The sequence below is a fragment of the Lemur catta genome, chromosome 3 (assembly GCF_020740605.2).
Source record: "Lemur catta isolate mLemCat1 chromosome 3, mLemCat1.pri, whole genome shotgun sequence".
NCBI lineage: Eukaryota > Metazoa > Chordata > Mammalia > Primates > Lemuridae > Lemur > Lemur catta.
Window position 1 is genome coordinate 29,198,278 of NC_059130.1, and position 22,597 is coordinate 29,220,874.

Here is a 22,597-nt window from a genome sequence, read left to right on the forward strand (position 1 = left end):
AACTGTTTTCATAAGCAGCTACTTCCATTAATAGAAACAACTCAAAAGCAAAATGTAGCTGTTTTAAAATGCTAGTAACAAATTTTGTGTTGAAACAAGGGAGAGGAGATGTCTACTGTTCTATGCATTATGTTACTCCCTGACTCTTGACTTCAATTCTAGTTATCACATTTTAAAGGCAATACTAACCTAGACTGGATGGTATCTTCTTTTCTGTTCTTTTAGCACCTGTTTGCAAACCTCTTTTACAGTACTTATCATTTTTGTAAACATCTCTATGCCTACCTCCTTCCCACCTCCCTCCTTCAAAACTATGAGCTTTTTGAAGAAAAAGACTCTTTCAACTAGTATCTCTAACATTCAGCAGGATCTGGGTTTTGTAGATACTCACTGAATGTTCCCTGAATAGTGAATCAATGAAAGAGGGCTTAAACAACTTATTCTCGGCATTTGTACCAAATGTTAAGCATTATTACATGGAAACTGATTGCATCTTACCACCCAGGAAAACCTTACTCTCATAAACAGATCCAAGAACAAAATAAACTGCCTTGTGTTACATCACTGGCAATGTTCACAGTCTGCATCCCCACCTACCAGAGTACTAGATGAAAGCTTAGACTAGAGAACTGAAAAATACGAATTGTTTCTCTTACGAGTCTGATCTATATAACCATATAACGTGATTTTTAACCTCCTTAATTTAGTTTCTCCAGGACATTAGGAGAGATTCCCCTTGCGTCCAATCAACTGATGTCCTTATCCCGGGAATTAAAACTCAATAAACAAGTCAAGATTCCGTTGATTCCTGTGAGAGAAGATGGTGAGTGGATAAGGAGTGGAATGAGAGCAGCCTTTTAGGCGACTCCTTTATTTCACAGATGAATTACTGTGAATGACTTTCACAGACCTTTAGAAAAGAAAAAAAGAAGAAGAAACAAGGAAAGAAAGAAAGGTAGCTGCTATTCAAAGTTAGCAGCGTGCAGGGATCGGCTCCAGACACCTCAAACACAGCAGTAATGCGAAAGTCCGCTCCTCTGGAAACCGGAGTCGGACCGACGGGGTGAATGTCAATCTCGAGGCAGCCCCGACTCGTCCCTCTCCTGGGAAAACATTTCCCACAGAGGTCCTAACTAAGCTTTCCATTTCGGCGCCGAGCGCTGGTTCAAGTCCCCACGCCTACCTAGAACACCTTCGCACTCCTAACTTCCGACATGCACCCAGCGCCCACCCTCAGACCTTACCCCCCTCATCCTGGACATCCTTGACCCAGGTGTCCCAGCTCCCACTTGCCTCTTCCAGTCCCACCGCACCCGACCCAGTACCCTCACAAAACGGCCTGATCCCGCGGAAACCCGGCTTAGGAACCGCCGGAAGTCAGCCAACGGCAGCGACTGACGTGCGCGCTCCCGAGTTGCGGTACGCAGCGCTTCAGAGAGACAAGGAGCATGCGTCAAACCCTAGGCGCCATCCTATTTTAGGGCCGAATGAAGTCGCAGCGCTAGTTTCGTCAGTTATTGGCAAAAAAATTTAAAGGTCCTACTTCACTTTCTCTGCCCATGGAACTATCCTACTCAAAACAGGGGTTGAGATTCAGTGGTTTAGATTGACAACTAATCTTTCTCGCCACGAGACACCAGGAACACAGGACCAAGGAAATGAAGAATTCATAAAATTTCAGAAAGAGAACTCTCTAGGTTCCTGAATAAAGCTAAGGCAGCCTTGGCTTCAAGCTATAGTAATTACTCAAATATGTACAACATTCTGAATTTTACAAAATGCTCTCACTTTATCTTAGGTGATGTGGCCTCCACAATAAGTTCTGTGGGACAATAGATATTATTATATCATCTTCCAGTCTGCACAGGACAAAGTTCTGGCTCAGCTGAGTTGGCGATTTCACCAAGATACACAGCTATAAAGGGGAATCAGTCGATGCTCAGTAATTCAATACATGTTTTTTGAATTAATTACTCCTAAAACCATGTTCTTTCCACTTTTCTAGAAGGACACAATGTCAAAGCTGGAAAAATACATTCAGCTCCATCACAGGTGAACCACCAACAAATATTTATGCACTTGAACTGAATCCGACAGGATGAAAGTATCCACAACCAAAATAAAGGGTGGAATTGATGCAATCATGGCTATAATCGCCAGGAGTCTGACTCCAACATGAATCACACCAAGTCTCCCAAATACCAAGGAAGTCTCCAGAAGTTTGGAGTTTCATTTGTGTCCTCCTTTTGACCTACAGAATACACAGTTCTTTTAGGCTAGTGTGCTGCTTTCTCTCTCTCTCTCCTTCTCTCTCCCCTCAATCCCCTGACCCCGAAACCCTACGCACTTGAGGCTTACGGAAAAGAAATATTGAACACCGATTAACTTCAGCACGTCTCATTAGTCTTAAAAAAAAAAAAAAGCTTTAATTTGCACACCATAAAATCCATCTGTCTTATCTGTACAATTAAATGATTTTTAGTGAATTTTCAAAGTTGTGCAACCATGCCCAGGTTTAGTCTTTAATCAGAGTTTCTGAGGTTTAAGAAAGTTTCCATGATAATCATTAGTGGTCTCAGAAATGCATAACAATAATGCCAATCCATCGTGAAATCCAGGCAGTATAGCATTTTGTTTTTCCAAAATTCTGGAGCCCAGAATATTCTGCTGCTATATTAAGCTCCGGAAACCGGAATCACAGTATCTACAGGATTTCATAGGATAATTTCCCTACATTTCTTACTCCTGCCTCAGGACTTTCGCCTTATAGACCCATACAGCCAGTTAATAAGCGGAGCCTCATTCTTGCGAAAACTCGGTGGTGGGAGGGGTCCTCTCCCGGAGATCTTCCAGAAAGGGGCGGGGCCTGCGTTCCGGAACCTTTCGGACAGAGGCGGAGTCTCCTCCCGAGGGCCATTCGGAAGAAGGCGGAGCCTACCTCGCATCAGGACCAGTCTGACTGCACCTGCATCCTTAGCTCAGAGCATCCTTGGAGCATCTTAAGAGGCGAACGCAGCTGGCAACCAGGGACCGGACCGTCGCAGGAGGCTTCCGCCTGATACCTACCCTCTCCCCTGACCTACAGCAGCTGCCTCGGTACTGACGCGGGGTTCCCAGAGTTGTCTGACCATTGCAAAAACATTTATATCAACAGCCTCTGATTACGACATGGCTGAGATCACCAATATACGACCTAGCTTTGGTAAGTAGAGTCGGGCAAACTAAGCTTGAGGTGGTCGAAACCGTTGCAAGCCAAGGGGGCCCAACGGCTGGGCAGAGAATGAAGCCCAGACTAGAGCCTTGAAAGTGCCAGCCCTGCTAGAATTGGGCCTGTGGTCGTGGGTAGCCGGCAGTGCACAGCGCCTGAACTTGAACTATGGGCTGCAGGGACTGGCAAGGCCAGAGCCACACCGAGGGTGGGGAAGTACAGGATGCTTAAACCTTGTATGGTGCACTGTCAGCACTGCTGGAGGTGAGAAACAGCGAGCGAGCGTGCGGAGGACGTGAACCCCTCCTTCTGGGGGAGGAGAGGTGGGGTAGGCCGAGCCCTCCCCCTTGGGGCACGCAGGGCGGTGCCCCTTCCTCCCCTCCCACTCCTAAGGGCTGCGGGGGAGGGAGGTGACAAGGGGGATGGGGCATCAAGATGGCAGCTTGGAGACTGTGGGTTGTGTGGCTGGCAGCCAGGGGAGGCGGCGGCCTCTGGGGAAAGAGGGGTGCGGGGGTGGGGAGCAAAAAGGAAGCCACTCCTTAAGCTGGTCAGCTGGATGCTGGGGCTAGGAGGAAACGTGAGCCCTGCGAGCTCCATTCTGCATCGTAATGGTGGGGTCTGTCCGATGTTACCAAATGGCGCTTGGCGCTGCTGGGCTGGGGGATGACGTGATGTCTATTCTGGGCCTCCCGGCAGAGCCTAGGCTCTCCTTCCGGGGCCTTTGTTCCCTGTTTCCCTGGGCTAGCTTTTCAAAAAGGGGGACTCACCCGCGCTGGTGCTGGCGGGGGCGCGATCCAGGCCGGAGGGGGAGGGGCGAGAGAGGCCCAGCCCGGGGGAGGCCGCTTTGTGTACCAGAGAAAGCATTACGTCATCTTGGAGCGGCTGGTCCCCGACCCAGCCCTATGGGCTCCAAGATTAGTTTTACGCTCCCTGGGGCAGAAAGTGGAGTGGAAAATAGGGAGAAAGGTGGGAAAGACAAGCTTGAGAAGCAAGTTTTTCCTCTTTAGGGACTCCTCCAAAATGTACTAGGGGAACAAACTTCCTGTGCTATGCTTTCCTGGTCAAATAAATAAATAAATAAAATATAATTGCCCTGCTTCTTCCTCCATTCTACTACAGTTTAGATGGGGGAAGCCAGTGAGAGTTGCTGCCAGCCTAAGAACTTTTTATTCCTTAAGGGATTCTATCCCTCAGAAAATCCAGAAGGTTTGAGGTATTTAGGGTAGGGACACAATCCAGCTAGGAAATGGCTTTTCTCATTCCCAAGTAAGAGGTATAGTGAAATGAGCAGAACCCAATGTGCTCTATCCCTCCCTTAATATAAGGAAGACATCAAATCAGGGAAAGTATTCAGATAACATACCTTCACACACATTAACTACTTATTCCCACATATTCCCCAAGGCTAAATCTTGGTTTGTATTTCTTTCTTCTACTTCACCTTCTGCATTTCAATTCTGGAGTTCCAAGTTTCCGAAATAAAAGTCCCTTTTGTGATCACATGAATAACCCATGATTTCTTCTTGCTTTTTTTCTCCTTGAGCCTTTCGAACAGATTCTTTTCTCTAATTGCTGTTCCAGAGTCGTTGAAAAAGTAGATAGTGAGGAACATAATATAGTGATTTCCTTTAGAGGGACTGTTACTAGAAAAGGGAAAAGAAATTACATCAGCCTTTTACGTACTGAATTTTATTTAATCCTAACAAATACCCCCCAGTGTAGGTATTACATATATTTGCCAGATGAGGAAACTGAGGCTCAGGGAGTTAGAATAACTTGGCTCAAGTGAAACAAACTAGTGAGGGTAGTGCTAGGATTTAAACCAATGTCTGGCTGATGCCAAAGTTCATTCTTGTTCTACTGTATTACACAGTCCTACTTGACAGTGAAAGACCAATGTTTAGGAAAATATGTGAAAATAAGCAGTTCTGATCAGAGGCTGAAGGAGTCAGGCAGGCATAGCCGAGATGTATTTTGCAGGTCTCCAGACCCTTATAGAGGGTCTCCTGCATAGAGAACTGTGACTTCTGACTTTTTCACGTCTCATAGAGTACTTCATTTCAAATACTGTAGCACTTGGGAGATACACCAAGCAAGCCAACACTCAATTATTTATGACCGTGGAGGACAAAAGGAACAAGAAACACAGGTCACTGCAATTTACTGATACTTTAAAACAGTCAGTTCAGCCATTAGTTTCAACTTCCTTTTCCCACCAAGCTTTTAACTAAAGCAAGACAGGGAGCTCTGAGTTTAAACATCTATGATTTTTCTAGTTCACTGTCTTGAGTGTTGGAGAGAGAGGAAGGAGTTAACAAATACTGAAATGAAGAAGAGAATAGAGCAAAAGTGGGAAACAAGGTGGGGTCGAGCACCTTGATAATGCACAAATGGGTCCATCTGTTTCTCTTCTTTTCCTTCTCACCTGAAAGATAAGAATTCTTCATCTTCTCTCTTTTCCACTCTACCTCCATTTTCTAACCATAAAAGTTGATGCATATACTGAGAATTACTGCCTCATGAAACAATCTTGGCTATTGTGAGGCAATTCTAATAATAATTTGACTGTTTTCATTGAGTCAAAATCTGTCTCCCTGTAGCCTGTACACATTGGTGCTGGTCCTACACTCCAAATTAAAATCAGATCAGACCCTCTTCCATCAAAATACCTAAAACAATTATAATTGAAGATGACTATTATTCCTAGACACCCACAGCTCCAGTTCCTTCAGTTTTTCTTCAATTGATATGATTTCCACGTTTTTAACTTTTTTTTTTCTATCTTGATTATTTATAATATAGAGTATGGACTCTGGTGTCAGGCAGACTAGAGTTTAAATCTCAAAACTTCCATTTGCTAGTATGTAGCCTTGAGCAGATTTCTGAGTTCCTAGGTTCCTCAATTATAAAGTGGAGATATTAGCTGGGCCAGGTAGCTCATGCCTATAATCCCAGCAACTTGGAAGGCTGAGGCAGGAGGATTGCTTGAGGCCAGGAGTTCAAGACTACAGTGAGCTATGATGATGCCACTGCACTCCAGCCTGGGCAACAGAGTGAGAGCCCATCTCTTAAAAAAAATAAATAAATAACAAAGTGAGGATATTAATGGTACCTACTTATTCAATGAGTTCTTTGATTCAGAGACAGTAAGCTTTAGCACAATGCCTGGCAAGGACATAATAAATGTACACAAAAATAGCCATTTTTATTATTGTTAGTGCTGTACAGAATACTCCATGTGTGTTGTGACCAGTGCAGGTGAAATTATACCTACCTCTTGTGTGATCTGGACATTCTGCTCATAGTATAAATTGGTATTAACCTAACTGTAGTCCAAGCTTGTGGCCACCTAAAGTACTCAGATGTTTTACCTAAAGTTGTCAAGTGAGATTATTGCCTATAGATTGATTTTAAGTCCAAATAAAAATTTACATTTATCCCTCATATATGTGATCATGTTGACTTCATCCTCTTTTTAAATCGGTGGAGGCTGTTTTGAATTCACTAACTCATTTGCCCACTGAGCACTTACTATGTGCCACATTGTTCTAAGACCTGGGAATATAGCAGTGAACAAAACAAAGTTACTGTTCCTATTAAACTTATCTAATGAGGGAAGACAGACAAATAAATATATATCAAGGTAATAGGTCCTATGAAGAAAAACAGGGATACTATCTGACTTAGGGCAGACAGGAAAGGCTTCTCTGATGAGGTGAGGTGTTAGGCCTACAGTAAGGGAGGCGGTGAGTTACATGGAAGCCCGGTGCAAGGGTGTTCCAAGAAGAATATGAAATATGCTGGAATCACATTTACTTCCTTAGTTATACCTGCCTTCCAAGTCTTCCCCTAAAAAGTAAGGTGGAAAACTACAGGCCTTATCTAGACCTTTAAGGCCCAAAACCAATTTGGCTTCAATGAACTTAAGGGGAAAAAGAGCCTAAACCTAATTATGTAAGGCAGGGACCCAATTTTTGTGAAAAAAGACGAGACTAGTACAAGGGAAAAGAAAAAAATATATTTTTCTTTAGTTATTTGTTCATCCAACAAATATATATTGAGTGACTGCTATGTGTTTTAAGTGATGAGGATACAGCAATGAACAAAACACAAAAATTTCTGTCCTTATGAGGCTAGTGAAGATAAACATTAAATAGTAAAATTTTGTGTGGGGAGTGTATGTGTGTATTTATTTATTTATTCTTATATGTGTGTATACATATATATTTTTTTATGTATGAGAGAGAGGGGGCAATAATGACAAGGCATGTGAAAAAAATTAAGCAGGGCTGGGAAGAGTGGGTGTGGAGGGTGGAGAAGGTTGTACTTTTAAATAGGGTAGTCACAGAAGGCCTAAGAAGGTGACATTTGAGCAAGGATCTGACATTTTTCATAATCCCTATTTCTTCCTGTTTAGAAAATATATATATATGTGTATATATATATATATATATTTTTTTTTTTTTTTTTTTTGCTTGAGACAAGGTCTCACTCTGTCACTCAGGCTGGAGTGCAGTGGTGGGATCATAGCTCACTGCAGCCTAAGACTCCTGGGCTGGGCTCAAGCAATCCTCCTGTCTCAGCCTACCAAGTAGCTGGGACTATAGGCATGTGCCACCATGCCTGGCTGATTTTTCTATTTTTTGTAAAGATGGGGTCTTGCTATGTTGCTCAGGCTGGTCTCGAACTGCTGGCCTCAAGCAACCCTCCTGCCTCAGCCTCTCAAACTGCTGGGATTACAGGCATGAGCCACTGTGCCCAACCTAGTTCCATCCTGAAGAAATATTTATATTTTAAATGCCTAGGAGCTGAAACTTTACAACATATCTTAAAAGTACATAGACCCAGAGTTTTTTACAACCTATCCATGTTTACCACCCTGAGCACCCTACCAAGACCATCTAAACTCAACTCCACATCCTTCCCCCGACCTGACAGTCAGTGCGTCGTCAGTCAGTGCAGGCCCTGTACTGGATGCTAAGTAATATCCAAAGACACAGCTCATGTCCTTGTGTAACAGTTGAGGTGAACAGGTTCCCATTTTAAGAAGTGACCTTAGATCAATTACAGAGCAGCTTCATGTGAAGCACAAATCAATAAGAGCAAACCAAGTCTCTAAGTTCTGAGAGAAGGTCAAGAAAGGAACAGAGAGTCAGGTGGGGTGCTTCAGAGAAGCCTTTCTGGAGAAGATATATGTTTTATCCAGGTTTGGTGCGAAGAAAAAGCCATGGATTGGTTGGAGAGTATGGGTAAGGGTGTCTCTAAGGGAAGGGGGAAGCTCTAAAGCCCAGATGAGTACATTTTGTTTTGGAGGCTAGATTGCAGATTAGCTTGGCTGCAGCAGAGGCACTGAGCAAGGGAGCTCTGGACAGTGGTTGAAGTCCACCTGCCTTGACATATCTCTGGTCTCCACCTTCAGATGTGTCACCAGTGGTGGCTGGCCTCATCGGGGCCTCTGTGCTGGTGGTGTGTGTCTCGGTGACCGTCTTTGTCTGGTCATGCTGCCACCAGCAGGCTGAGAAGAAGCACAAGACCCCACCGTACAAGTTTATTCACATGCTCAAAGGCATCAGCATATACCCAGAGACCCTCAGCAACAAGAAGAAAATCATCAAAGTACGGAGAGACAAAGATGGCCCTGGGAGGGAATGTGGACGTGGGAACCTGTTGGTGGATGCAGCAGAGGCTGGCCTGCTGAGTCGAGACAAGGGTCCTGGGGGGCCTAGCTCTGGATCTTGTATAGACCAGTTGCCCATCAAAATGGACTATGGGGAAGAACTAAGGAGCCCCATTACGAGCCTGACCCCTGGGGAGAGCAAAACCACCTCTCCATCTTCTCCAGAGGAGGACGTCATGCTAGGATCCCTCACCTTCTCAGTGGACTATAACTTCCCAAAAAAAGCCCTAGTGGTGACAATCCAAGAGGCCCATGGGCTGCCAGTAATGGATGACCAGACCCAAGGATCTGACCCCTACATCAAAATGACCATCCTTCCTGACAAGCGGCATCGGGTGAAGACCAGAGTGCTGAGGAAGACCCTGGACCCTGTGTTTGATGAGACCTTCACCTTCTACGGCATCCCATACAGCCAGCTGCAGGACCTGGTGCTGCACTTCCTCGTCCTCAGCTTTGACCGCTTCTCCCGGGATGATGTCATCGGGGAGGTCATGGTGCCATTGGCTGGGGTGGACCCCAGCACGGGCAAGGTACAACTGACCAGGGACATCATCAAGAGGAATATCCAGGTGAGTAGGAAGAGTGTTGGGGAGGGATGGAGGGTAGGGGAGACAAGATCTCGGAGGAGAAATGGAAGGGGGAGGGAGGTGGGTGAGTGGCAAAAAGGGGCTGAAGAGGGGAAGCTCTTGGCTGTTAAGGATAAGCGGTGGTCAAAGTAAGACAGAGGGCCTGGCAGATTAGGTCTCCTTCAAGAAGCAACTTCCTGAGCAGAGGTCAGGTAGCTTCTAAAATTTCCCGTAGTGGTTGGCCTCCCGATGCTGTCCAGCTTACTTGGGCCTGGCTGGCCTGCCAGTCTTGAGCCCTCCATAATAGCAGGGATATGCGGGCTGATTTCCTCTCGAAAATGATGTGTGATCTTCCTCCAGTGAACTTATTTCTCAAAGCTGAGAAGCTATGACAATAATTCAGTAATTTTTCCCTTAGCTTCCCTTTCCCAACCCAAACCTAGTGGTATAAATAGTATCATGTACATGTCTTTTTATAACCATTTCATAAATGCAATTTAATGAATTGCTTCATGTTCCAGGCCCCAACCTTTGCCTGGAGCGGGGGAAGCAAGATACTTCTCCTCTTTCCATTCCTCCTCTCATCCCTCTTTGCATCAGGAGAGAGATGAGAGCCCCCATCCTGCCTTCTCTCCCTCTCTCCCCATGGGGCCAACGTTGGCTCTTGAGTTGTAATTTCAGGAGTACAAGAAGTATGCTCCCACCCAACCCCACCAGTTCATTAATTTCTTCCACATTTGGGGAGGCAGTGCAGCGCTGTGTGTAAGCACGAGGCCTCTAGAATTAGACTGCCCGACTTTACTCTCCAGCTCACCACTTTCCGGCTGTGTGACATGGGTGAGTTACTTAACCCGTCTAAGGCTCTACTTCCTCATCTGTAAAATGGAGCTGATAATATTGCCTTCCTTACAGGGTTATGAGGATCAAATGAGATAATATACCTGGCATATTATTGCCCTTAAGGAGCTTTCACTTTATTGGAGGAGAAAGACAAATATTTTTGGCAATCACCATATGGTGAATGTGGTGGGTGCTATGAAAGATGCTGTTGAAATTTTAAACTTAGAGTTTCATTCCTTTTTCAGGGTACACTATAAGCAAGGACTCTGAAGTCAGACCTGAGTTTAAATCCAAATTCCACCAGCTAAATGACCTTGGGCAAGCTGCTTAATTTCTCTAAGTCTCAGTTTCTTATAGGACTAAAGTAGGATGATGATTTAACATAGTCCCTGGCACAGAGTGAGCCTTTGACAAATTGCAACCATTACTATTATTATTATGATTTCTATTATTAATAAAGTTTCATCCCTGGGAGATATATGTGGTTTGTAGGTATTTATATTGTGTTTTGACAAAGTGGAGGAAGACAAGGGAGGCCTGAATCAGTGGAGAAGGAGGTTCAGAAAGAATAGCAAGGTCACTAAAAACAACTGCTCATCTCCCAGAAAGAGTTCTGCCTATTGGTGCCATACTTATCCCTTGATGGCTTTCCCACCTGCAAGCCCACGCTGGTCTCAGTGGGGAGACAGGAGGCTCAGGGTTGGACAGGAAGGCTCCCCATCCAGAAGGGGCAGAGTGTGCAGTGAGCCTCCAGGAGCATGATTTGGCCACTGAAGAAGGGTACTGCGTCAAGCCTGGGGAGGGGGGCAGCTGTGTGTTGTTGCCTTCTCTGCTGTGTAGTGGGCACCTGTCCCACTGCAGCCAGCCCATTCCTGCCATCGCCTAAAGGAACTGCTACTGCCACCTGGCACACTCAGATCCACCTCACAGGGGCCAGGAAGGTTCAAGAATTTTGAAAAATATTAGAGGCATTTGGTCAGAGAATAAACAAGACACTGGTTCAATGCCAGGATATGATGAGACATCCTAGAGTTCAATACTGCAGGGATTTTTGTATCCTCTGAGATTGGAGTCAGAAGGCATGAACAGAAACCTAAACAGTGACCTGTTTCATCCCTTTCTCTCCCGTTCCCCTCCCCTGTCTCTTTTCCTCAGGGCTCTGCCACCCCCCTGCCCTATTTCCTGACTCCCTTTGCAGCAGGTCCTTACCCATATACCCAACCTTGGTAAAGCCCCCACCCAGCTGGACTCCTCCAGACAGCTCATGCACTCAGCCCAAGGCTGGTGGCAGAGGATGGCTCTGTGCCAAGCTGCAGCTGGGAAGAGACTGGCAAGGAAAGGGACTGATGGGCTAGGAACAAAACAGCCTCAAATCCAGGGCACTGGACAGAGTACAGACAATGGCATTTGCTAAACTGCCAGGGGCTTTTGGTAAGAGCCAAGTTTCTTTCCACTTTATTAACTCCCTTCAGGAGGAATAAGCCAAGGCTAGGATCCTGAGCAACACATCCCCTAGGAGAAGCCCTAGACAGGACACCCAGAGCCTTCCAGCCTGCTAGGCTGCCTAAGCCTGTTTTGCCCAACCAGTGCCTGGGGGCAGTTCCATGTGAGCCAGGGCTGTCATCTCCCTAGTCACTTATCCCATGATTCCTAGCAATGCAGCAGCTGAATGTTTATCCCAAATCCTCCCTATGGTACAAAGAATCTGCCCTTTCTGGGTCTCCCTTTGGTGAACTCGAGCTAGAGCTGCTCTGGACTGTTCCACAGTGCCTGTAAAGAGCTTTTTCCTGATCTGTGTAAGGCACCCCGTATAGTATGGGATCAAATTATCTTCTTCCAAAGATTCCTGGGTAGAGACTGGTAAGAATTTCATTTCTTTATTTAAAAATTTTTTCTTTTCGGGCTGGGCGCAGTGGCTCAACGCCTGTAATCTTAGCCCTCTGGGAGGCCGAGGCGGGTGGATCGCTCGAGGTCAGAAGTTCAAGACCAGCCTGAGTGAGACCTCGTCTCTACTAAAATTAGAAATAAAAATTATCTGGACAACTAAAAATATATATAGAAAAAATTAGCTGGGCATGGTGGTGCATGCCTGTAGTCCCAGCTACTCGGGAGGCTGAGGCAGTAGGATCGCTTAAGCCCAGGAGTTTGAGGTTGCTGTGATCTAGGCTGATGCCACGGCACTCACTCTAGCCCGGGCAACAGAGTGAGACTCTGTCTCAAAAAAAAAAATTTTTTTTTTTTTCTACTTGAATAAACTGGTCTAAAGAATTGCATTTCTATAGACAACCCCTCCATCAGCTGCAATTCCTGGCCTTTAGCAGAAAATTCATCTGTGTCCTTCTCCTTATTAGTATGTGGTCCAGTTGAAGAAGGCCAGGACTGATCATCACTTCCACCTCTGTCCATTTGACTGCCTGCCCCTGGGCAAGCAGTTGTTCTCTCTGGGCCTTAATATCTCTCCAGGCTGGATCGTGAAGGCTAATGGGGTCACGTTGGGACTGCACTCTCTGCTCTTATGAATATATAGAAAGATTTAAGAAGCATTAAAAATTAATCCTTGATTGTTAGTGAAGGAAGGTCACACTATAAACTGTAGCATGCAAAATCTCTGAGTTGGACTTTAGAACAATTTCTTTCTTTCTTTCTTTTTTTTTTTTTGGAGACAGAGTCTTGCTCTGTTGCCTGGGCTAGCGTGCCATGGCGTCAGCTTAGCTCACAGCAACCTCAAACTCCTGGGCTTAAGCAATCCTCTGCCTCAGCCTCCCAAGTAGCTGGGACTACAGACATGTGCCACCATGCCTGGCTAATTTTTTTCTATATATTTTTAGTTGTCCAGATAATTTCTTTCTATTTTTTAGTAGAGATGGGGTCTCGCTCTTCTTCAGGCTGGTCTTGAACTCCTGAGCTCAAATAATCCGCCCACCTCGGCCTCCCAGAGTGCTAGGATTACAGGCGTGAGCCACCACGCCCAGCCCAGTTTCTTTTTTTAGTGGCAGCTTTTTTTTCTAATATTTTACTCAGATGGAAATGAAAGTAAATTAACATTCCTGTAATAAATTCCCTATGACGAGAAGGGAGGCGTTGCAGAGAGGGGTGGGGGATAAAGAGAAGAGAGTGGGAAAGAATTGATAGACAAAGTGGATACTGGAGAGTTGTTAGACTCCTCCTAACTTCTTCAGGTCATGGTGATGACCTGGGGCAGTAGTCATGGAATGGGAGGATTCTTAAAATCTCAGATTTACAAAGGACCTGAGAGGTCACCCAGTCTAGCCATTGGGGCTGAAAAGAGAAAAAGAAGGATTGTCAATTTTCCAGGAACAATTAAGAAAGTTGTTACGTATGTGTATTGGGGGGAGCAAAAAGGAGGATGTGGTTGAACATTAAGGTTTTGTTTCTTTTGTTTTCCCATGGTTGTGATTTAGGGTGGGGGTGGCCCCATGAAAGGTTTATTGAGGTGTGTTGATCCACCTTGTGCAAGGACTCTGTGGCTGGAAAATCACTCTGAAAGAGGCTCTACTAATTATAGGAAAATAGACTTATCCCTCGCCTAAGTATTTCTGTCATCTGAATGTGTTCTTTAGGGCCACTGCGCCTGTTCCTCTGTTGAACTGAAGGAGAAAGGGGCCTGCTCTCTGAGAGCAAAGCCCTCCAGCTCTGTCAGGCATGGATAAAACCCTTTCTCCCCCTTGTCCTTCTGCGTGCCTGCCCCCCAACAGGTTCTTTGCCACACTAGGCCGAGGGGCTGGGAAACAGAGCCTGCTCCCGGCCCTCAATGGCTCTTTCAAAAAAAAGAGCCATTGACAGTGCTACTTGGAATGAGAATTAGGTAGAAAAGGAAAGGGAGGGGGAATGAAGAAACGACATTAAACTGCCTTCAATGTAGAATGGAGTAGCATTCAGGTGGTGCTGTGGCTATAGACTTGGGCATCACAAAGGTCAGCTGAATGGGGCTGGGCACTCTGCCCATGTAAGATGGCCAAAGGTGAAGGAGGGGATAAGATGGAGAACAGTTGCTTGAGGAGTGATTTTAGGGGAGAAAATAATTAAAAGGGTAACAAGAAGTTGTCTGCTTTCCCAAAGAACTAGAGGAGGGGCTTGTGAATTTTGATTAGGAAAACTTTGCTATAATGGATGATTTAAGAAACAAAGTTTATTTATTTATTTATTTATTTAATTTTTGGAGACAGGGTCTTGCTTTGTCACCCAGGCTAGAGGGCAGTGGTGTCACCATAGCTCACAGCAACCTCAAACTCGTGGGCTCAAACGATCCTCCTGTCTCAGCCTCCCTAGTAGCTGGGACTACAGGTGCATGCCATCATGCTCAGCTTTTTTTTTTAATTTTGTGTAGAGATGAGGTCTCACTATATTGCCCAGGCTGATCTCCAACTCCTGGCCTCAAGCAGCTCTCCTACCTCTGCCTCTCAAAGTGCTAAGATTACAGTGTGAGCCACTGTGCCCAGCTAGGAAACAGAATTTTAAACAAGTTATCAGGAAACCTAAGCTACAGTCTTGTAATCAATGTTTATTTTTACAGATAGGAGCTGGGCTCAGTGACTCATGCCTGTAGTCTCAGCTATTTGGGAGGCTGAGGCGTGAGGATATCTTGGGCCTTGAGTTTTTGAGGCTGATGGGAGCTATGATCATGCCATTGCACTCTAGCCTGGGTTACAGAGAGGGACCCTATCTCTAAAAAAACATGTTATTCTTACAAATAAAACTTTGCTTTTAAATCAAGTTTCCCTCTTCTCCTCACCTATCCCTCTCCTGTATATAAAGTTAGAATTATATTTAAAGATTGCATATTTAATATTTAGATAGTATTCAATGATGGCCCCAAAAATAGATATCAAATCTATTTAACATTTCATTATTCATGCAAATGAAAGGGAGCAGCGGCCAAATTGATTCACAAGTTCTTTTAAAATCCGTGCTGTCCAATGATAATAGAAATATTCTATGTTTGCACTGTCCAATATGGTAGCTACTAGTCACATGTTGCTATTAACCATTTTAAATATGGCCACTGTGACTGAGGAACTATAATTTCAATTTATTTAATTTTAGTGAATTTAAACTTTAAATAGACACACGTAGCTAGTGGCTACTCCATTTGAGTGTTCAGTTCTGAATATTTTGGAAGGCATTTGATTTTCTTTTTCATGAAGGATTACTTTCCATTTGGTTGTGGCTAACAGTAAAAATGAGCTTATATTCTCTGATCACATTTGAACTCTTGGCAAAAGGAAGCAGCCTAGAAGTGTACTGGTTGGCAAGGGCAATAGTCTGTAATGTTAAACTGCCTGTGGGTACTTCCCATGGATACAATTAAGAGCTGACAGCATGTATGTTATGGGTAAAGACAAAATGTGGGGCTTCAACCTAGCACAGAAAAACCATGAAAATCTTTTTAAAAGTCTATTGCCTTTTGTACTTCAATTTCAAAAGCTAAGGACCACGTTTAAACTTTAGTTAGTCATGTTCTGTGCCCTCTAAGAGGCATTTCCATATGCTCCTGGGATGAAATCTTGACAAGAAATTTTTAAAATCATGTGAGATATTATCAGTTTCATTCCTTGAGGTAACTTAAGGCTTACAATGAAAGCCCAAACTATTAGGCTTGTTTTCTTGTTTTTCATTGATGAGATAATTAGCTTACTTGCTGTCGTTCTTTCCTGCACCAGACATACTTGAGCAGAGCGTGAACTGGCCTGGGAACTTCTTAAGGGTAGGATTCCTCATTGTCCATCCTTGCAGCCCTAGCTCCCAGCAGAGTGCCTGGCACTTAATAAGCACATAATAAGTCATTTTCATGGGTATACGGTATATATAAGGCTGGTCATAAATATAGTCTATTTTTGCTCAATCTAAGTCCTGGAGTAGGTGACATTTCTTTGGGGCTTTGAAGAATACAAGGAATAACCTTTGATAGTGGAGGAATGATTTTGTCCCAAATTTAACTTATGTTCTAAATTCCTCAAACCTTGCCTCATTTTGCTTTCCTTGTCCCAGCCTCATCCCCACTTTCTAAGCTAGAAACACAAAAAATAGTCTTCCCTTTCTCCCCCTCCCCTACAAGTCACATCCAATTAGCCACCCAAACCTAGAAAATCCAGACAGTTCTTCCTGAGACATATCCTCTGCCACAGCCCTAGTTCCAGTGGCCATCATTGCTTCCTTAGCCTGCTGTGGCAGCCTCGTAACTAAGCCTTCTGGCTTTGGTCTTTCTCTACTTCAGTTCATTCTCCACCTTCCCCTAAAGTAATAATCATTTTAATAAAATGATAATAACTTTGCCACTCCTATGCTTACAGACCTCCTCCTGCCTGTGTGCGGCTGGCTCTGTGGTTTTGTTAGCGCCCCCACAGCCCTTTACCTAGCCTCACCCACCTCGCCAGGTTCCTGACCACCCCTCCTGTCAGGCACCCCAACTTTGGGCACACGCACCTCTCAACACTCTCTGAACACTGTACCCTTTCAGAACCCAACGCCTTTGTACCAGCCACTCCTGTCACTCTGCCTGACACGATCTTCTCTCTGCCCATTGCGTCCTGGTTTCTTACATCAACTCAGCCCAGGCGTCAGCTGGCAAAGCCTTCCCTGAATCTCCCAGTGAAGCTGGCCCCGCCTCCACTGTGTGCCCAGAGCCCTTAGACAGGCTTCTTCCTTCCCTGGCAAGTACTGTACATGTTCCTTTACATCTCTGTCTCTTCCACTGCACGATAAGCTCCTTGGGAGCAAGAACTGAGTCCCATCAGCTCTGGATCTCAGCACCTGGCATGTAGTGAGTATCCAAATGTTGATTAAAGTATTCTTAAAGGACTAGAGTTTTTTTCAAGCTCAGAATAGAGCCTAGCATAAAATTTTATAATGGGGAAACAGGCTGGGCACAGTGGCTCATACCTGTAATCCTAGCAGTCTGGGAGGCTGAGGCAGGAGGATCGCTTCAGGTCAGCAGTTCAAGACCAACCTGAGCAAGAGTGAGACCCCCGTCTTTACCTAAAATAGAAAAAATTAGCCAGCTTGGTGGCATGCACTTGTAGTCCCAGCTACTCGGGAGGCTGAGGCAAGAGGATTGCTTGAGCCCAGGAGTTGAGGCTGCAGTGAGCTGTGATGACGCCACTGCACTCTACCTGGGCAACAGAGTGAGACTTTGTCTCAAAAAAAAAAAAAAAAAGAAGAAGAAAATGGGGAAACAAAGATCAGGGCATTGGGATCTCCAGCTTGGCTAGAGAAGACACACTGAAGTGCAGATATGGAGGCAGGCAGAGTAGGTGTGGATATTCACCTTGGGAAATGGAAGAACAGGCTCCAGAAAGTTCAGGGACTTGCCTGAGACCATGTAGTCAGTAAGTGGCAAAGTTAAGACTCAAGCCCAAGTTTTCTACCTCCCACTGTACAGTCTTCAACACTTTTTTATCACAAGAACCAAATGCGAGAACAGGAGAGAATGCACTTCAATAGTGCACACCGTGTGATGGGTGCCATTGCGATTTACACATTTTAACTTGTTTTGTCCTCTTCATAATCTTATGAGGTAGGTACTATCTTTTATTCCTATTTTATAGACAAGGAAAGTGAAGTACAGAGATGTTGAGTTACTTGTCCAAGGTCATAGATAAAAAATAGCAGTCAGGGGCCCAGGCGTGGTGGCTCACACCTGTAATCCTAGCACTCTGGGAGATGGAGGCAGGAGCATCGCTTGAGGTCAGGAGTTTGAGACCAGCGTGAGCAAGAGTGAGACCCCGTCTCTACAAAAAATAGAAAAATTAGCTGGGTTTGGTGGTGCCCCGCTTACACCCGGGAGACTGAGGCAGGAGGATGGCTTGTGAACTCAGGAGTTTGAGATTTTCGTGAGCTATGATGATACCACTGCACTCCAGCTGGGGCAACAGAGCAAGACCCTGTCTCAAAAAACAAAAAAGAAAGAAAAGAAAGAAAAAAAAAAAGAAATAGCTGTCAGGATTTGAATTCAGGCCAGTCTGGCTCTAGAATCCATGTTCATAAATATAAGGCTATGCTGCCTCTCCATGCAAATGATTTTATTTAATACCAGAATTATGATTATAATGCTTCTTTTCCCTCTCCCTGTTAAATAGAATGGGAACATCTTACGGGGGGAGAACACCTTTCCTACGGACTCCTCATCCCTATCCTTCTCCTCCTCAGACTCTCTTCCCACTCTTTGCACACTTTCTGTGCTGTGCCTGGCTCCCTCTGCCAGGATTTACACCTGTTGTTTCTTCCTCACAGAAGTGCATCAGCAGAGGGGAGCTCCAGGTGTCTCTGTCGTATCAGCCTGTGGCACAGAGAATGACAGTGGTTGTCCTCAAAGCCAGACACTTGCCGAAGATGGATATCACCGGTCTCTCAGGTAGCAGCTATTTACTTCAACCTATTTCTGACTGAACCACCCCCCGACTCCTTGTCTGTGGCCCAGACATACTCACATTTCAGGATCTCTTGCCACTTTCACTTTCACCTGTTCCTCACTCTGTCTACATTCTCTGCTGGTGAATATCTAGGTCTAGTAGATTTCCCAAGCTGGGGAGGTGTTTTGGTTGTACAAACGGGGTCTTGACATTTAGTGAGGTATCTTGAATAATATGCATGCCAGGTCCTGAGTGCTTGCTCCAGGTGAGCCTTCTCAGAAAGACTGCAGGCATTTGTTAGTCCCTGTGCCCTTGAAAATGCTTCTTGGTATCATGAGGTTTCTTCAGACATGACTTGAGGAAGTTGTTCTAGTCTATTCCTGCTTGGTCTCCTTGGCCCCTTCTCTGGGCAGGCAGACTCACCTATAATCAGTGTACGTTTCCTGTGCAATCACTAAAGACCACATGGGGGTGGCTACCAAAGATAGGAACAACAGAGACCCCCTTCCCAACATGTAATTACCATTATATAGGAGAGGACTGTGTCATAGGCCTGTCTCTCTCTTTTTTTTTTTTTTATCTCTTTGGGGGCCCCAGATCCTTACGTCAAGGTGAACGTCTACTACGGCAGAAAGCGCATAGCCAAGAAGAAAACCCATGTGAAGAAGTGCACTTTGAACCCAGTCTTCAATGAGTCTTTCATCTATGACATCCCCACTGACCTCCTGCCTGATATCAGCATCGAGTTCCTTGTCATCGACTTCGATCGCACCACCAAGAATGAGGTGGTGGGAAGGCTGATCCTGGGGGCACACAGTGTCACAGCCAGTGGTGCCGAACACTGGAGAGAGGTCTGCGAGAGCCCCCGCAAACCTGTGGCCAAGTGGCACAGTCTGAGCGAGTACTAATCCTGTTCTTCTCACCTCCAACCCCGGGGCCAGGCTGGGGAGGTATGTGGCGGGGAGAGAGATGACAGAGAAGCGGACTCAAAACCTCATTTTAGTTGTAGAAGAAAATTTCTTACAAAACAAATCCCACAAAGAACATCCCACATGACCACAGCTGCAGATCAGTTCTTAGCGATGATTTTTTTTTTCTCATTTGCAAGGCACTAGAAATTCTTTTTTTTAATGGGGGGAAAAAAAGAGAGGGAAAGACCCCTACAAGTCTATATATAACAATGTAACCTTATACTTGCATGTCTAATACAAACTGAAGAAATTAGCCTAACTACCAATATCAAGTTGCAGATTTTAATCCATGAAAATTGTGTTTTGTGCCGAATTGTATTTGCTGATTACCTGAAATTGGCCTGTTTTTATTGGGCTTCTCTGGAGAGTTACTTATACTCCCCACTTCTGCAGAAGAAAATTTTGCTCTTGTAAAACCTCATGTTTTCATCATTCCCATCTTTTCTTCTTCTCACCTCTTACACCTTTGTTCTTTGGCTGAGCTCAAAGTCTAGAGGTCTGTAGTAAGCCAAGAAACAGGTGGGATGGATAAGCTGGGTTTGCAGGGAAAAAGAGTAATTGAGAAATGGGATATTTTTGTTGTCATCCCTCCTGCTATGAAGGGGTAAAGGGCAGTTTATGATTAACTGGCAGCCCCAGTGAAGCACATAGAACACATCAGACTTAGCAGGTAGAACTTGGATTTATGAAACTAGATGACTTCTCTAAAAGGAGCTTTGGAGACTTCAGATTCAGCTGTAGGATAGATAGTACCAATGAACACATCCAGCTGATCACAAGTGCTGTTTTCATGTAGAAGGACAAGGAGAGGAGACAAGAGATGACTGCCATCCCTCTCTGCAGTTATCTTTGGCAGTGACAACCATTTATTGGTTGAGGGGTTGGAGGTCATCAGAGGTTTGAAGGATTACATTGGCCTTTGTTTTTCCAGCAAATGCTGACTATGGAGAAGGTTTAGAATCTTCTCAAGTGGCTTAGATGTAATAATGTTAGAATGAAAAAGGCCTCAGAAATTATTCTTTCTCCTTGAATTTTTCTAATGGCTCTTAAAAAAAATAACAGTGTGACTAACTGAGTAATAAAGGTAAGTTGGATTCTTTCAGAACATCTTTTCCCTCAAAGCAAAGAGCATAGTTCTTGGAATCTGTGAGCCTCATGACGCAGAGGAGGGACGGGGGAACCTCAGAGTGCAATCCTCCTTCTGCCACTGGGCAATAGAGGTTGAGAGAGATTCAGTATCTAGCTCGGGATTAGAATTCAACTCTCCTTACTCATAGTTTAGTTGTGTCTCCAATGTTGAGATTTTTCAGATGGCAGAGACTTCATGGACAATAGGTAAGCTTAGATAGGCAGTAGATATTTTTGCTAGCCTTAAGAGGGACTCCATCAAATAAGCAACCAGTTTGATTTAGGGCCCAAAAGATTACCTGAAATTGAAGTGTCCACTTCCTTACAAGGACATCACTTTCTAACTTGCTTCTGAGAACAGAGTTGAAAAACTGAGTCTCTGTGGAGAGGGTGGTGATCTTGCGTTTGGTGTTCCCTTAGCTCTTGAGGATTTAAAACCAGTCTTCCCTCCCCCATCCTTTTGGTTTGTTTTAACCCATGTTCTTGACAGTGCAGAGCAGTTCTGGGCAGGCACAGAGCCCACCCTCTATTCTCGTCCCTGTCAATCCCACTCCCCCATAATCCGACTCACTATCTCACCATCAGTTGGGGTCACACCACTAGTCTCTGTTCTATATCCCATGAAATGTAAATACTGTATCATACGTAGAAATAAATAATTTTTGTTTTCTAAAAATGCATTTGGAGCTAGTTTAATGTAAATCTGACAGGAGCATTCTGAAGCCCCGTTAGGAAAAAATCTAAATGGTTCCTCCTCATCGCCTTAATGTCTAAAGATCAGAAATCGCTGAGCAACATGCTTTTGCTTCCTTCCCAGAAACAATGCAAAGCAACAGGTGGAGATAGTCTGGTCTTTGCCCTGCTGTGTGTGCCTCTGTAGCTCCTCCTGACAAAAGTCTGGGAAAACAGCCTCACCCCACTCCCCTCTTCCCCATCTCCTTGTACCTTTATTCCTTGCATCCTTTGGGTCTACTGAGCAGTGGGTGGTGAGGTGACAGGGGAGGAACCAGTAGTTCTGTAGGAGCTGCCTCAGTGTCTTTGCCAGGAAAAGGCAAAGAGCTGGACAGGCCAGGGTTCCTCCCTCCTACCTCAGGCCTGATCCATCGTGCCCTTGACTTTGCTGTCCCAAAGTTTCTTAGCTGACTTTGGCTTTCACATTTGTTCTTTCCAGAGCTAACTGATAAGAGTGGAGGAGAAATGCCTCCTCCTAAGAGTCAGCTGAAAGACAAGAGAGTCACATCCTAGCTTTTGCACAAGGCACTCGTGGTCAGGAATAGGTTAGGGAATGGTCACTTCTGATTTTCCAAGAGTCAGTTCTTCTCTGTGGATATCTTGATTCCTTTGGGAAGACAAGAGTTTTTCTTAATAACAAAAGCCCCTTTATGAGTTATTCCTCTTTCAGTTCATCTCAGTGGAGCACAGCCAAGATGTACATGTTTACGGACAGTGCTCTAGATATGAAAACAGATAGAACTGGTTTGTGGGACAAGGGTGGCTTGGTCAGGAGAGGGAATAAGCCAAGTCCCTTTTCTTGGAAGGCTTTTACTATGGCCCTGACAGTGACATTGCCCTCACCAAGATCCCTCTCCGAAGTGATTGTCTTTCTTTACCTTGTGTCTTCTCTTGTAAAAATGAAACTCAAAAACAAACGTGTCAAATTAAAAAAGAAAAAACCGAAAAAGCTAACATGAATTGTGTGAAATTGCATAATGCTGTAATGCTAACCTACAATATGTAATGCTATCTTGTATGTTGAATTTGTTAATGCACCACACAGTGCAAAATAAAGACTGATTCACATTACATAGGTCCAGTGATGTCAGCATGATTCTCTTGGA

General features: G+C 44.8%; 2 protein-coding genes across 7 annotated transcripts in view; one reads left to right on the forward strand and one right to left on the reverse strand.

Moving 5' to 3' along the window:
* GON4L (gon-4 like) overlaps positions 1-4,005 on the reverse strand; it is a 75,400-nt gene extending 71,395 nt beyond the window's left edge. For 2 of the 6 annotated variants that reach the window (XM_045545313.1, XM_045545312.1), the window contains exon 1: positions 2,939-2,963. In XM_045545313.1, coding sequence (XP_045401269.1) covers positions 2,939-2,945 — 7 coding nt within the window. In that variant the 5' untranslated portion in view covers positions 2,946-2,963. Of the gene's footprint in view, positions 1-189; positions 246-1,293; positions 1,381-2,938; positions 2,973-3,975 lie in introns of those variants that run through there. The other 4 variants (XM_045545315.1, XM_045545314.1, XM_045545318.1 and 1 more) reach the window with 4 other exon arrangements.
* Positions 2,872-22,568, forward strand: SYT11 (synaptotagmin 11). Its single transcript, XM_045545322.1, has 4 exons — positions 2,872-3,202; positions 8,628-9,454; positions 18,542-18,665; positions 19,258-22,568. Exons 1-4 carry the CDS (start codon positions 3,169-3,171, stop codon positions 19,566-19,568), a joined length of 1,296 nt encoding a protein of 431 aa, XP_045401278.1. The 5' UTR covers positions 2,872-3,168; the 3' UTR covers positions 19,569-22,568.
* Positions 22,569-22,597: the final 29 nt, after the last annotated feature.

Bases quoted from the DNA above. Each gene is read 5' to 3' on its own strand.
- SYT11 (XM_045545322.1), top strand. From the start codon at position 3,169: ATGGCTGAGATCACCAATATACGACCTAGCTTTG. The intron at 3,203-8,627 runs GTAAGTAGAGTC...CTCCACCTTCAG, and splicing joins CAATATACGACCTAGCTTTG to ATGTGTCACCAGTGGTGGCT. The intron at 9,455-18,541 runs GTGAGTAGGAAG...TCTTCCTCACAG, and splicing joins TCATCAAGAGGAATATCCAG to AAGTGCATCAGCAGAGGGGA.